This window comes from Pseudorasbora parva, chromosome 4, assembly GCF_024679245.1.
Source record: "Pseudorasbora parva isolate DD20220531a chromosome 4, ASM2467924v1, whole genome shotgun sequence".
Taxonomy (NCBI): domain Eukaryota; kingdom Metazoa; phylum Chordata; class Actinopteri; order Cypriniformes; family Gobionidae; genus Pseudorasbora; species Pseudorasbora parva.
Genome location: NC_090175.1, coordinates 1,406,222 through 1,420,724, shown reverse-complemented (window position 1 = coordinate 1,420,724; position 14,503 = coordinate 1,406,222). Strand labels below are relative to the sequence as shown.

Genomic DNA, 14,503 nt, shown 5'->3' with positions numbered 1-14,503 from the left:
GGGTGGTTGCTAGGGTGTTTCTAAGTAGTTGCCAAGGTGTTATTGAAGAAATTTTAATAATTTATGTTTGACTTCACACAGAAGCCAACATCTGTCTCTGCTATACAAAGAAACCTCTTGGCATGGGGGCGCAGGACACCTAGTTTGGACTCTCCCGGGCCTTAGGTGTCGCTGATTAAATCACACACCGCCACTGTCACATTGTTTTAGATCTTCACACACGCAAAAGTCAAACCTACATCATTCCCTCATTAAATGTATGCCAACCACACCTCACATTCTCATGCACGGTCACAACACCTCCCCGTCACCGCTTGAGACCTTGACACAAACACTGATGGGGAAGACGGGGGGGGGGGGGGGGGGCTTTGGTGTTTCTAGGGAGCTGCTAAGTTGTTCTGGGTGGTTGCTAGGGTGTTTCTAAGTAGTTGCCAAGGTGTTATGGGTGGTTGCTAGAGTGTTTGTAGATAGTTGCCTTGGTGTTCTGGGTGGTTGCTATGGTGTTTCTAGGGAGTTGCTAAGGTGTTCTGGGTGGTTGCTAGTGATTGTATACAGTTGCTTTGGTGTTCTGGATGGTTGCTACGGTGTTTCTAGGGAGTTGCTAAGGTGTTCTGGGTGGTTGCTAGAGTGATTGTAGACAGTTGCTTTGGTGTTCTGGGTGGTTGCTACAGTGTTTCTAGGGAGTTGCTAAGGTGTTCTGGGTGGTTGATAGTGTTTGTAGACAGTTGCCTTGGTGTTCTGGATGGTTGCTATGGTGTTTCTAGTGAGTTGCTATGGTGTTATTGGCAGTTGCTTTGGTGTTTAGGGTGGTTGCTAGGGTGTTTCTAAGCAATTGCTAAGGTGCTTGCTGGGGTGTTTTCTAGGCAGTTGCTAAGGTGCTTCTAAGCAGTTGCTAAGGTATTTTGGGTGGACGCTAGGGTCTTGATAAGGTGTTCTGGGGGGTTGCTAGGGTGTTTCTAAGCAGTTGCTAAGGTGTTCTGGACGGTTGCTAGGGTGTAATGAGTTGTTGCTAGGGTGTTAGATGTTGCAAGCAGAACGTTCACTCAAAAAACAACAAACACAAGTGACTTTACAGACATTTATTTCCTCAACACAAGAGAAAAACAATGAGTGGAAACTGCCAAAATGAAACCATTTAATTTCTACAGGCCACACCCACAAAACCAAAGGAAGGAAACGTTAAAAAATAAAAATCAAACAAAGCAAAAGAAGGAAGTTAAACTCCAGCGTATAAAGACGTGACAAACTGAAATCATCTCGGGAGGCGCAGTCACATGACGCACGCGTGGGCGGAGCGATCCTGTGATTGGATGAGCACAAGACGACTGGTCTATTCTGATTGGTCCTCAGGCTGCGGCGTGCCCTGACCCGGGGCAGTTAATGTTCAAAGGGACAGGATGTAGAACTGATTAATGAGGGGTGTGGTCGGGGCTACTCGAGGGGCGTGGCCTCTGCGTCTCCACCCTCTGCGCTGACGGCTAGCTCTGCCTCCTCCTCCGCCTCCTCCTCTCCCACCTCCACCCCCTCCACACCCTCCTCCGCCCCCTCCTCCTCCTCTGCCGCGCCGCCCGTCTCCATCTTCACATCATCCTCAAGCCCCTCCCCATTCCCCACTGCAGCAGCTGCAGGCTCCGCCCCCTCTGTCGCAGGCTCCGCCACCTCCTCCTCCGGCTTGGCCTCGCTCAGGCTCTCATTGGTCAGATCGGCCTCGGACACCTCCATCACCATGGAGTCCTCGGGATCCTGGTCGTCCTGGTTACCGTTGAACGGGTTTTCCCCCTGCGGAACACATTCAGTTTGTAATATGCTAATGAGGAGCGAGTCACACACGCACGCACACGCACGCACACACACGAACACACACGCACGCACACGCACGCACACACACACACACGCACGCACACACCTTCAGGTAGCTCTCCAGCTTCTTGCCGATGACCTTGTGGTTGAGGATGCTCCGCGCCACGGACAGACTCGCCCTCTTGGACTGCTCCATCATGCCCTGAGACACACACACACACACACACACGTTAGGTTTTTGTGAATTGTGGGGACTTTCCACAGGCGTAATGGATTTTACACTGTATAAACTGTACATTCGAACCCCCTATACTGCCCCTTAGCCTACGCATCTCTCTCACACACACACTCACACACAGGAAACATTTAAGGCTGCACGATTATTCGTATTTCCATTGCGATAACGATATCTGCTTCTAGATTGGTCTTTTAGATCACTGTCAGAGCATTAAAGCATGTTAAGCATTTTAGACCGTCCTATGGTCAGGGACGTTTATTAGGGACCAAGCACCGAAGGTGAGGAGCCCCTCTAGAAATCGTTAGATTTCTTCTTCTTATTCCACCATTGAAGTCTATGGCAGCCCATAGAACCGTCTGAGGGAAAGTTATAATTTTGGTACACTGATAGAGGTCAGTACCCATAGTAACCACACCAAATTTGGAGTCTCTAAAGACAGCACAGCCAAACCAAATGTGTTGTAATATTGTCCTGTTAACTCCCCATTAACGGCTCAATCTGAGGGGCGGATAAACGGCTGTCTGTCAAACTCCCTCTGCACGCGATAGGATAGCGCTACAACCAACCAGAGCAACGAAGGTGAAGCGGAGCTGACAGATTAAACATTCGCCGTATCCGCTCGGCTAAACTCGAACACATCTTCCCTTCTTCAGAATGACTTCAGTGCCGTTCTTTGTTCTTTTCTCAGAGAAAAGCTGAACTCAAGTCTTCCAGAGTCGCGGTCAAAGCTGATTCGACAGACCGCCGTTCGCCAGTTTCTGTGTTTACTAGAAGCACGCAAACGCAACTCGGCCGTCGTCATTATGGCCCCGCCCACCGACTCTACACACGATGTGATTGGCCCGCCCAGAGTTTGGCGATTACAGCTCAGATGGGTATTGAGAGTTGCTAGACGACACTCGCGGCGGATTAGATTTGCTGCCGCTAGGGGGCGTCTTGAAACAATCGGCATTGGAAAAGCTTTATTTATAAATAAAGTTGATTGATTGATTAAAGCATTCCCTCTAGCACCCCCAACTGTCCAGTGTCGCTCATGTTTAGGCTAATGACTTTTGAACCCTTATCGGCAGAAACAAAATGTCTTTTTACTCATTTCTACAGTTGGTCTGCTGATAGCTTATTTGCGTTTGTTGCGCTTGGCCCGATAATGGCGGCTCGAAGCTATATTTCTATATAAGCATTGTTTTTTTCGCTTTAAGAATTTGCTGAGCAATCTGAATCTGTGGTTTGTCTCATTTACAAACAAATAGTTGCTTTAAAAATCTAAAACCACCAAAACCATGTGTTTAGTATTGATTAACCATCTAACGAAGTTACCGTAGCTGGTTAGATGAAGTCTGCGCCACCTACAGGCCTTTTGGGTGTAGTGCAGGTTGGTAAAGAACATGTAAAATGGCCATAACGACAATACCCTTTTTGACAGAATAATCGTGATTAATAATTGAGAAAAATATTCGTGATTATCAGTTTAACCATTATCGTGCCGCCTAAGAAAGATTCAGCATTATTAAATTTTCAAAAAAACTATTTAGTATGTTTATAAATCCATTTACATTGTGGGGACCGCTGATCTCAGGTTTATATTACATTGTGGGGACATTTGGTAATATAAACAAGCACTCACTCACACACTCACACACACCTTGCGGTTGTAGTTGTGGTCCGGGGACTTGAGGTGCTTCTGGATCAGCATGTACTGCATGGGGATGAAGACGTCGCAGGCCGAGCAGTGAGCCGCCTCCACCTTCTTCATGAAGTGCTCCATGCCGATATCTACACACAGGAAGTGACATTGTGAGATGGGCGGCGAGGCTCCGCACACGAGGTCGAGGGGGGCAGGGACGTACCTCGCGTCAGATCCTGCTCTTTGAACACCTGACAGATGGTGGCGCTGTGGTTCTCAATCTGACTCACACGCTGCTCCGTCTTCTTGAACTTGTTGTTCAGATACTCCTAAAACACACACACACAGAGGTCAGGACGATACACACAGAAAAGAGGTCAGTGCAACACACACACAAAGACACACACACCTGTAGGAAGTCGGTGGTGGGCTTGGACAGCTGATTGGACAGGAACTTGAAGTGGTCCTTGTGGAACTTGCTGTCCAAATGTGCCTCCATATCTTCACTGTAGAAGGAGCGAAACTTGCAGACGGAGCAGGCGAAGATCACCCTGAGGACACGTGCACACACACACAGTGAGCGCCACACACACACACCAGCACAGAACCTGACCTGTGGGCAGATACTTTGACCCCTGACCTTTCAAAGAAGCCCCTCCTCTTCCTGATCTTGGATGATGGGGGAGGAGTCTGCTTGGTCTTGGCCTGGGCACCCTCGTCCTGATTGGATGAAGCTGGAGACACACACACAGGTTTCTCAGTAACCCGCCAAAATAAAAGCTCGAAATTTCAAAACTAGACATTTAATTTAAAATGAACCAATGGTGTCCAATAAATGAATATGGGAGAAAGAAAAAAAAAGGGCTGTCAAACTATTAAAATATTTTAAAATCGCACAATTGTCACGAGTTAACTCATGATTAATCACACATTTTTACAGTTGTACATGTACCATAAGTTACTGTTTCAAGTTTTTAATAGTCCAAAAGTGAATATGGAAAAAAAGGGAACGTGATTTTAAAACATTGGGTGTGCTCTGGATCGTCGTCAAACAACGGACCAATCAGAAACAGCTGGAGGCGGGACAAACAGTTCAGTCTTAAAGGGATAGCTCACCCAAAAATCCATCTGCATGGTTACAAACATTTCTCCAAATATCTTCATGCGTGTTTAGCCGCAGAAAGAAATACAGGTTTGGAAAAACATGAGGGCGAGTACATGATGACAGAATCTTCATTTTTGGGTGAACCATCCCTTAAAAAACTGATCCAATCATATCTAAGGAGAGGAGGGTATGAAAGCTTAGAAATAAAGAGAGCAATTGCACTATATATCTCCGAATTGCACTATATATCTCCGAATTGCGACTATACAGGTCAGAATTGCGACTATACAATAATATAACTTGCAATTGTGGGGGGAAAAAGTTAGAATTCTGAGATAAGTCACAATTACTCTTTATTTTTTTATTTAGTGGGGAAAACGGGCTTCCATAGCAGGACGGCTATAACACTGAAATGAAAGCAGGAGCCTACGAACACACACACACACACTCACCAGCGCCCTCTCCTGCGTCTTCTGCTTTAGAGTCCTGAGGAGAGAGTAAAAGTGTTAGTCTGGGAAGCGTTAGGGGAACTGCCTAACACGGGCGTGAGTGGAACTTACAGCAGAGCTGGGGTCATTGGCCTCCTCCGCCTCCTGCTTGTGTTCTTCTGCATCTGAAACACACACAGATCAGCACACACAGCAGCAGAACAGAGGGATGTGTGTGTGTGTGTGTGTGTGTGTGTGTGTGTGTGTGTGTATGTGTGTGTGTGTGTGTGTGTGTTCGCACCGGCTGCCCTCTTCTCCCGCGCCGCCTCAGTCTTGCCCATCTTGGACTCGGGCTCGTCTCTGTCGCTCAGGGTCTGCTTCCGCTTCTTCTGTCCATCACGCTGAGACTTCACCTGCTGCCGTGACATCACATATGCAAATGAGGCCCAGGTACAAGCTCCAGTGTAGGCATGAAGGTGAGGCCGTGATGAGGAGTTACAACAGGTGTGTTCGACCCAACGAAGCAATGCATGCTGGTTAGACGGCCGCACCGCGAGAGCACGTCAAGAGCGGCCCACCGTGGCATTTATCAAACTAATTCAAATACAACACGCCCAATATTTCGGCATTTAACCCGTGACTGTTCCGCTAGACACTTAGCGCTCTATTTATCGCTTCAAGTACCGTTTCCATGGTAACGTGACAAACAATATCATTTTTTTAAATGCCTTGACGGTTACTTAACGATAGCATTTCTGTCCAAATATCAGTTCTATCACAAAACGGTCAGCAAATATGAAACCCCGAGACTCGGACCTTTCCGATGATATGCGTTTTAATTATAAAGATGTTAAAAATAAATGCTGTAATTTGAAACCTGACTCCACCCACTAGGGGAGGAGCCTGCTAAAATAATTGTTATTTTAGCAGGCTCCTCCCCCGTGGGCGGAGTATTTTATTAGTAATCTATTTTAACTACTCTATACTCAAAACCTTTTCTAATCTCGACAAAACACATCGTCGGAAAGAAAATTAATGGAATGCGTGTGACATCTGGTGGCTATTTTTGGTACAGCGCCTAAACAAAAACGTTTGTTTTTTGTGATAACTTCAAATTTGGAACACACCGTGGCCACCGTCCCACTAGTGCGAAGCTACTTAATAGTTAAAACGCATATCGTCAGAAAGAGTCACAGAAAGGTCTGAGTCTCCAGGTTCCATATTCGGTGAGTTGTGATAGAACTGATATTTGGATATAAATTTATTAATTTGTTACAGGAGAATGTAGCGGGGAAAAAGGGATGGTATGTCGCCAGAACAAAATGTCTTAGGAACGTACATTTCTGCAATATCAAATTCAAATTTGTTAACATATCTAGCTTTGATCTTATAGTAAAAATAATTTTATATTGTGTCATTTATCAAACTGATATTTTGGCATTTAACTCATCACTGTACCGCGAGCACGAGTCTTAGCGCTCTAGTTTAATCGCCTTCTCACTATTTAGTAATCATAATAAATTAGGCATCATTTGAAAGCTCACAAACTCCATTCATCCTGGGAAAACCGTTGAAATCGGACATCATGTTTAGCAGGCTCCTCCCCTAGTGGGCGGAGTTAGGCTTCATATCACAACATTTATTTTAACTACTTTATAATTAAAACGCATATCGTCAGAAATGTCCGAGTCTCAAAGGTCCATTTGTGTATTAATTACGCATTAATTCACTACAGGAGAATGTGGGTGACACCCAGTGGCTGTTTATGGTATAGCTCCCAAACAAGCGCAAATTTGAGATATCAACTTCAAATTTGGTTACCTATACAACGTTTATTTTATAGTAAAAAATATTTAGTAAAAAAGAAAAAGCACAGTACATTTCATCTACTCTAACTTTAAACTTCCAGAACATTTTCTTCCTTCGCTTTTTGAAACTTAGCTCTATTATCCAAATGGGGGGGGGGGGGTTAATCTTATGTTGAACTTTTCTATTATTGTACATACAAATGCTGTATTAAAGGGAACCCGTAAGACCTCCGTTCATCTTCACACACAGATGAAGATATTAGCGCACTAACTCTATTCTGGCCTCTTCATCAATGACTGTAGAGCCACTGTAGTGAGATGGGCTTTGTAACGACGTCTTTAGTGCCTTTATGGGTCTTGAGAGAGGAAATGACATTGGTGTCAATGAAGGCCTTTCTGAGCCATCGGATTTCAACACTAATATCTTCATCTGTGTGTGAAGATGAGCGGAGGTCTGACGGCTTTTGGCTGAAAGAACCCTTTAATGAAGTATTGCGTATAAAGCGGTAGCATTGCAAAACATCCCCGTGGAAGTCGAACACACCTAGAGTTACGTGAGCTATCCCTTTAACACACCCACCATTACTGCACTGTAATCATGTGACACTTTACAATTATCCCGTGTCTAAGAGGTCAAATGTGGGGCAGACTGGGGCCAGGTCCTCGAGGGACTGGTTGATTGGTTGGTGGGATGAATGCGCTGGACTGGACTCTACAGTCAGGGGCGGGCTCTGATCACTCAGCCCCGCCCCCCGCAGGAAGTGGGAGGTACTTACGCGGTTGAGGGGTCTCTTGCGGCCTCGCTGCCGGTTGGCCCTCGGGCCCCCGCCGAAGCTCCGGAAGTCCTGGGGCCCGCGCTGAGACTGGAAGGCCCCGCTGTCGGGGTACATGCGGCCGGCCAGGAGCGAGGGCAGCTTCCCTCGGCCTGCGGGGGAGTGGCCTTGGCCTCCGCCCCGCCCACTTCCCATGGCGGAGGAGGAGGAGTCCTGCCTGCGGCTGTAGCCGCGCCCCCCCGAAGCTCCACCCCTGCGTGGGGATCTCTGCCCCGCCCCCCAGCCGGAGCCCGAGAAGGCGGAGTCTCGATTGGACCGCATTTTGCCAGATCCGAAGCCATCAAAGCCGGACCCGCCCCCTCCAGCTCCGCCCATGACCCCATAGGCCACGCCTCCGCGCTGGGCCATCATGTCGCCCCGGGAGTCGCTGTAACCGAAGCTACCGGATCTGTAGAGATCTCGCGGGCCGAGGGAGGCGGAGCGCGAGTCGAAAGACTCGTATTGGTCAAACCTGCAGAGGAGGAGGCGCAGAGCAAAGGTCAAGCGGGGGGACCCATCACGGCTCAGATGACCAGAGCTTATCAATGCAAACACACTCAATGTTCAGCGCTCATTCGTTCAAGCCCTTCCACAGACGCGTTTCTCAGGTGCATTGTGGGAAGAGACAGGCTGTGGAAAAGCTTCAGAATGACGGTTGCACAGATGGACGTATAAGGCAACGAGGTGGAGAGAAGCGAGGGAAGGGGGCTAGCTTTATCTGTCACGCTACGCTCAGATACGCTAGGGAGGATGAAACGTGTGTGTGTGTGTGTGTGTTAACCGCAGAAAACCAACACTTCCTCAGGGTAGACGCCACATTTAACAAGTTACAATTGAAAATGAAGCAAGGGGATCGTTGAAGAATCATTAGCTAATCTTAAAATCATGTCGGTTTACTCCGCTAGTAAACGCATCTGGACTGGAAACAAGACACAATGCTAAAAAAGAAGCTATGTCCATCATAAAGAAGTGATGCATATGAAATATTAAGTAGATATTTGGAGTTAAATGTTGTTTGATCAATCAACATCACTCTACATAACGCACACAAGTCGCTTATGTTTTAGCTTTTGTTGCGCTTATGGTTATATGATATCTATTGCATTATGTATTTTAACAGTGTTGTTCAATAAACCCACACAATTACTTCTTCTGATGCTTTGTGAACCCATTATTATTGCCTGACTGTTATTATAGAAAGAATCCAATATGGCATCTACCCCGACTAGTGTACGAGATGCGTGGCGGGACAAATGGAGCCGATCTAGGCTGCGCTCTAAAAGTGAAAGCGGGAGAACGCATCTGAAGAGAGAGGTCAGATTATTCATCAAATGAGGTTAGCTCATGTTCGACCCGCTAAACCCTTATCTCCACAGTCCATCAGCACCAACGCTAGCACAGAAACTAGGCTACATGTGATGAAACAGACACATTTTAATACGCAACATTTCATAAACCCCTGCACTGACAAACTATACAATCCGACTCAATATGGATTATTGTGGATATTCATCAGGCACAATACATAAACTCTCTCTCAACGAATGCTAGAATAGTAGAGGTAAAAATTACCTGATTCAATAATAATAATAATGCTATAAGATTAACTTTACACTTCTTTGCCGTCTACTTCTTTTAATTGAACTGCTTGTTGTGTGCCATGTGTATGACTATGTACAGTAAATGATGTTTGTGATGTATTTTTGTAGCCTCTTGGGCAGGTCATGTTCGTAAATAAGTTATTCTCAGACAGTTTACCTGGATAAATAAAGGTTAAGCTAAATAAAAAACATTACATAATCGTTAAAGATGATGAATATGTAATATGGTGCATTTATTGACCAGGATGCTCATATCTAGAGTTCATTTCTCCAGCTAAATAATGAGTTTATGGACACTGGATAGGATTTTTCACTCATTAAATGACTCCATGTGACCCGAGACTGATTTCAGTAAGTTGTTCTGTATCTTTAACACACTTTCAGATGCTGGTTAAAGGATTCGTTCACTTTTAGATAAACTTTTGCTAATAGTTTCCTCAGCCTCATCTCATCCAAGATGTCCATGTCTGTCTTTCTTCAGTGGGAAAGAAAAGAAGGTTTTTGATGAAAACAGTCCAGGATTTTTCTCCATTTAATGACTTCAATGGGCCTCAAACGGCTCAAGGGCCAGATGACCGTTTCAGTGCAGCTTCAGAGGGCTTTAAACGACAGCAGATGATGAATACGGGTCTTATCTAGACAAACCATCGCTCACTTAAACACTAAATAAAGGAGTTTATGCTTTATAAGCACAAATGCTGGCCTTGCTCTGTTCTGTGATGCTGAAAAGGTCACGCTTGACGTAGGCGGAAGAGTTTACAAGTGTGTGGAAGGAGCACCATACACACATTCACATGTTAGATTATCATTAAAAACGTTTTTACGAACACTTGTAAACACTGACTCTGTACTTCCGCCTACGTCAAGCACAACCGTGATCTTTTCAATGGTCACCTGGCCCTTGAGCCGTTTGAGGCCCATTGAAGGCCCATAAGGAGAAAAATCCTGGACTGTTTTCATCAAAAACCTTCATTTCTTTCGCACTGAAGACAGACAGGGACATCTGGGATGACACGGGGTGAGGAAACCATCAGCAAACGTTTGTTTAAAAGTGAACGAATCCTTTAATGTTTATTTCGCGCTGTAATTAGTGTTAAAGCGGAGAGGAGATCCGTTCATACGCCGATTCTCTTACGCCGCATTCACACGTTAGGTAGGTAGGCGTTAACGCTTCCCATTTACTTTGAATGGGTGACATCATCCGTTGCCGAACTGAATTGTGGGTTCCGTCGCGGCGCTTCACTCGCGTTGCAAGCGGCAGAAGTTGAATAATTCTCAACTTTTCAAGCGCCAGCGCAGGCGTCATCCAATCAGATCGCCGTATGCAAATATCCTACAGCAGACGCTAGCCAATTGCGTTCATTACTGCTCCGTGAACCATCCAGACCATAGACCGTTAAAAATCCAGACGCAGCTCCTGGACCACTACATGATATTCTTCCCGCTGTCGGCGCTTTTTCAGGATTTAATGTACTTAACAGCTTCGTGCACCTGTGCAGTGCGCTGACAACAACTACACGGGCAATCGCATTCGCACATACAACCAAAAAAGGCGCTTTTTTGTGTTGTGTTTTGGTCCAAGCGGCAAGTTAATGTGATTGGCTGTTGTCACTATGACGATCGCGTCAGCACCCAGCTTCAGCCACGCCCTCCGTCAAGCGTTAACGCCTACGCCCCATGTGAATGCGGCGTTAATCTCACGCCAGACCCAAAACGATGTTTTTGAAACTGGGGCCTATTGCACAAACCTAGGATAAGGGATTAAGCAGGATATGTTGGTGATCCTGGCTCAATTTATCCGCTAATACAGTTATCTTTCGCTATCGTTCTTGGTGTGAGTGTGTCTTCAGGATACGTCTACACGACAGCGCTGTACTAAATTTAATACAGATGACTAGATCACCAAGATATCCTGGCTTAATCCCCTATCCTAGATTTGTGCAATAGGCCACAGGACGTAATATTAAACCTGAGACTGTCTCGTATCAATAGTAACAAAGCACAAAGACCACGGATTTATCAGATGTGAGGCGCCACAATGATCTGTTCACACTGCAAAAACGCTCTTCTTATTTAGTATTTCTGTCTCGTTTCCAGTCCAAATATCTAACAATTCTTAAACTAAGACGCATTTACTAGATCAGTAAAACCACATGAGAGATGTTTTCTTGTTTTCTGGGGAAAAATATCAAAATGAAGTGAGTTTTTGCTTAAAACAGGCAAAATGATCTGCCAATGGGGTGAGAGAAATAATCTGATTTCTGTTCGGGACGGAAACAAGGTTTCAATCAGAAATCAGATTATTTCTCTCACCCCATTGGCAGATCATTTCGCCTGTTTTAAGCAACAACTCATTTTGATTTTATTTGAAACAAAACAAGAAAGAATATCATGTAGTTTTACTTGTATAGTAAATGCATCTTGATTTAAGAATCGTTAGATATTTAGACTGAAAACAAGACTAAACTGAAGCAAGAGCAGCATTTTTTGCAGTGCATCATCAGAGAATCACTTACAATCAGTATTTTTTACCAGCTCTAATAAGCAGATATGCCTCAGAGGTCATGCCTGAAGCATGTGTGTGTGTGTGTTACCTGTCCCCCCGCCCGCTCTTCATGCCCCCCTCCAGCTGTGTGAGCATGTCCAAGCGTTGGTTTATTTTGGCGATCACGTCGTCGGCGGTGGCTCCGGAGGACAGCAGAGATCCTCCCGACAGACCTCTCTTCATGCGCTCGCTTGACCCATAACCTCCGCCCCCGAACCCGCCGCCGGACATCGAGTCCTTATAGCCGTACAGGTCGTAACTCCCCGAGCCTGAGGTCACAAAACAACACGTTTACAACACACACACACACACAGGACGAATGGACGTTAATCGTGTTAAAGCCTTCCTCACCTCTGGACGATCCTCCGCCTGATCCGCCCCATCCGGAGAATCCTGACGGGTCAAGATCACAAACAATTCATCAACACACACAATATTAACAGGTCGCTCTTTTCAACAGCTGATGACCCAACAAATATATATAATCAATATTTGATCTCAATCTCCTCCAGTCCCGTGTCTGATTGCTGGAATTATCAAGCGAGTCTCTTTGCAGTGTAATCTGACTGAACAATCGTCATAGTCCATGAATAAACATGAAGGAACATCTGAAGGTGTGTTGAGGACACATTTCAAGCGAAACGAATCATATGTGGTGTAATCGCTCCGTGTTTTAACGGAGGAGAGACACAATCCCATTTACCTCAGAAGTCATTCGGTTTAAAACGGAGCATTAAACCCTTTAAGCGTCATGGGCCCAGTCATATCCTACACTAAACCTAAACTAATCTTCACAAACGTTTATCACTTGAAAGCTTACAATCTCTAGTTTTCATATTCGGTGACTGCTTATGAAAATAATACAGATGATTTATCAATATTTTAATATTCATAAAGTGTATTCAGACCGTTATTCTGAATCATCAAAGTGTGGTACTGCGCCCAAACGAACTTTGACTGAAAGCACATTACTGGAGATATCAACCTAACATTGTTCAGATTTATGGTTCATGTTCTTGCAGTTTTAGAGAACATCCCGTTTTATCTAAACGAGACCAATCTTACATCTGTATTCCAAAGCATTATCCAATTACAACCATTTTAACTTCGATACGTGCATTTTCTGGTCAATGCGTAAAATATCATCTTATCAAGACATATTATTGGCAGATATTGATATTCGTATGCATTTGTCCGTATCTGCTACTGTTCTCCAGATCTCTAATTTACATACGCATCCGAATTTCATCTTTTTTGTGTATTTCAACATTTGCATATTTTTGCTCAGTTTTGGCCTCTAAATAAAATTAAAGTTATGTTTTTCCCTCCATATTCTCACTATACGATCCATTTAGATCAAATATAATTATTCCCCACACTATTAATTTCATACCTCTTAACAGGGTAAGTTGCGTCATATATGAGTGCTTATTACTAGCCAATCAGGTTTCGATTAGGGGGCGGGGTATTCTCGCTCAAGGAACATTTGATTGGTCAGAAATATATACGACCCTACAGACAGGATGTCAAATATAAGTGTTATGTTTTAACAGAGAGCGTATCGATTTGAACTTTACGTTCAGACAAAGCCACAGAAGTACAGTAGCATTGAGTATTTTAAGACGTCAGTCCACTCAACTGTAAATCACCACTGATATCTTAAACAATCATTGCATTAATCGAACAATAGAGCAGCAGAATGAACACGGCAGCCATTTTACGACAACAAAAACGCCCCCATTTCAACGATCAGCGGCTATTTCATGCAAATGTGGCGAGAAAATATGGCGATTCTTCTTTCGATTCGCCATTTTAGATGCCAAACGGCAGATTTAACTCGAGCAAACCCGCTTGTGTAAAACACTTACAGCAAAACAGATTCACTGACGAATAAAGATTACTAATTCTGATGATTAAAGCGTCGATGGGACGCTACCTTAATGCTTTGCGTTTTACAAAAAGCGCGTTCGCGTGCGCGCTTCCGCCAGCAGACAATAACAATTGAATTCGCGTTAATCTCAACAACAATCGACGAAATTACACGTTAACATTTAAATACTTACACTAAAATAAACGAATTCATTAGCAGGATCTGTTTTAACGATTAAAAAGCGTGCCTCATTTTGACCTGCGCCATTTCACGCGCACCGCGATTCGTCGAACTGTGACTCAAATAACGTACAGATTAAAACATGATTCTAGCGTACAAACGACTGCATTAAACATACATAACTTACACGCTTATATTCAATGTGTAAAGAGTAAAACACTGACCTGAAGAATATCCTCGGTCCATCCTGCCGCAGTGTTCAGTGTGGGTGTGATGAATGTGAGGAGCACTGAGCCCGAGCCAGTCAGTATCAGGCCGCAGACTCCGCCCATCGAGGGGTGTGGCTACATGATTGACGTGTGAACGACCCAATGAGCGACTTCCAGCGGCCGGAAAAATACGATTTCCGTTCGTTATTTCAAAATAAAAGTGTGTATTCCATTGTCTGGGTTGAAACTGTTCAGTTTGCAGTTTCGTTGTGTTGAATTAATA

General features: G+C 44.8%; 1 protein-coding gene across 2 annotated transcripts; it reads right to left on the bottom strand.

Moving 5' to 3' along the window:
* Nucleotides 1-1,064: 1,064 nt before the first annotated feature.
* On the bottom strand, nucleotides 1,065-14,344 carry akap8l (A kinase (PRKA) anchor protein 8-like). 2 transcript variants are annotated; one of them, XM_067440450.1, is made up of 13 exons: nucleotides 14,236-14,344; nucleotides 12,313-12,354; nucleotides 12,011-12,230; nucleotides 7,780-8,287; nucleotides 5,497-5,611; nucleotides 5,328-5,380; nucleotides 5,220-5,253; nucleotides 4,303-4,396; nucleotides 4,072-4,213; nucleotides 3,886-3,991; nucleotides 3,681-3,811; nucleotides 1,907-2,002; nucleotides 1,065-1,779 (listed from the first exon to the last, which is right to left on the bottom strand). In XM_067440450.1, the coding sequence occupies exons 1-13, from the start codon at nucleotides 14,255-14,257 to the stop codon at nucleotides 1,432-1,434; spliced, it is 1,911 nt and encodes a 636-aa protein (XP_067296551.1). In that variant the 5' UTR covers nucleotides 14,258-14,344; the 3' UTR covers nucleotides 1,065-1,431. The 2 variants fall into 2 exon arrangements, with proteins under 2 accessions (XP_067296551.1, XP_067296552.1); XM_067440451.1 differs by having other exon boundaries at nucleotides 5,328-5,374.
* Between the last annotated feature and the right edge of the window lie 159 nt (nucleotides 14,345-14,503).

Excerpts from the sequence above, each read along its gene's own strand:
- akap8l (XM_067440450.1), bottom strand. The coding sequence starts at position 14,257 with ATGGACCGAGGATATTCTTCAG. Across the intron at positions 12,231-12,312 it reads AGGCGGAGGATCGTCCAGAG|GCTCGGGGAGTTACGACCTG; the intron begins GTGAGGAAGGCT and ends TTGTGACCTCAG. Across the intron at positions 1,780-1,906 it reads AGCTGGAGAGCTACCTGAAG|GGGGAAAACCCGTTCAACGG; the intron begins GTGTGTGCGTGC and ends TGTGTTCCGCAG.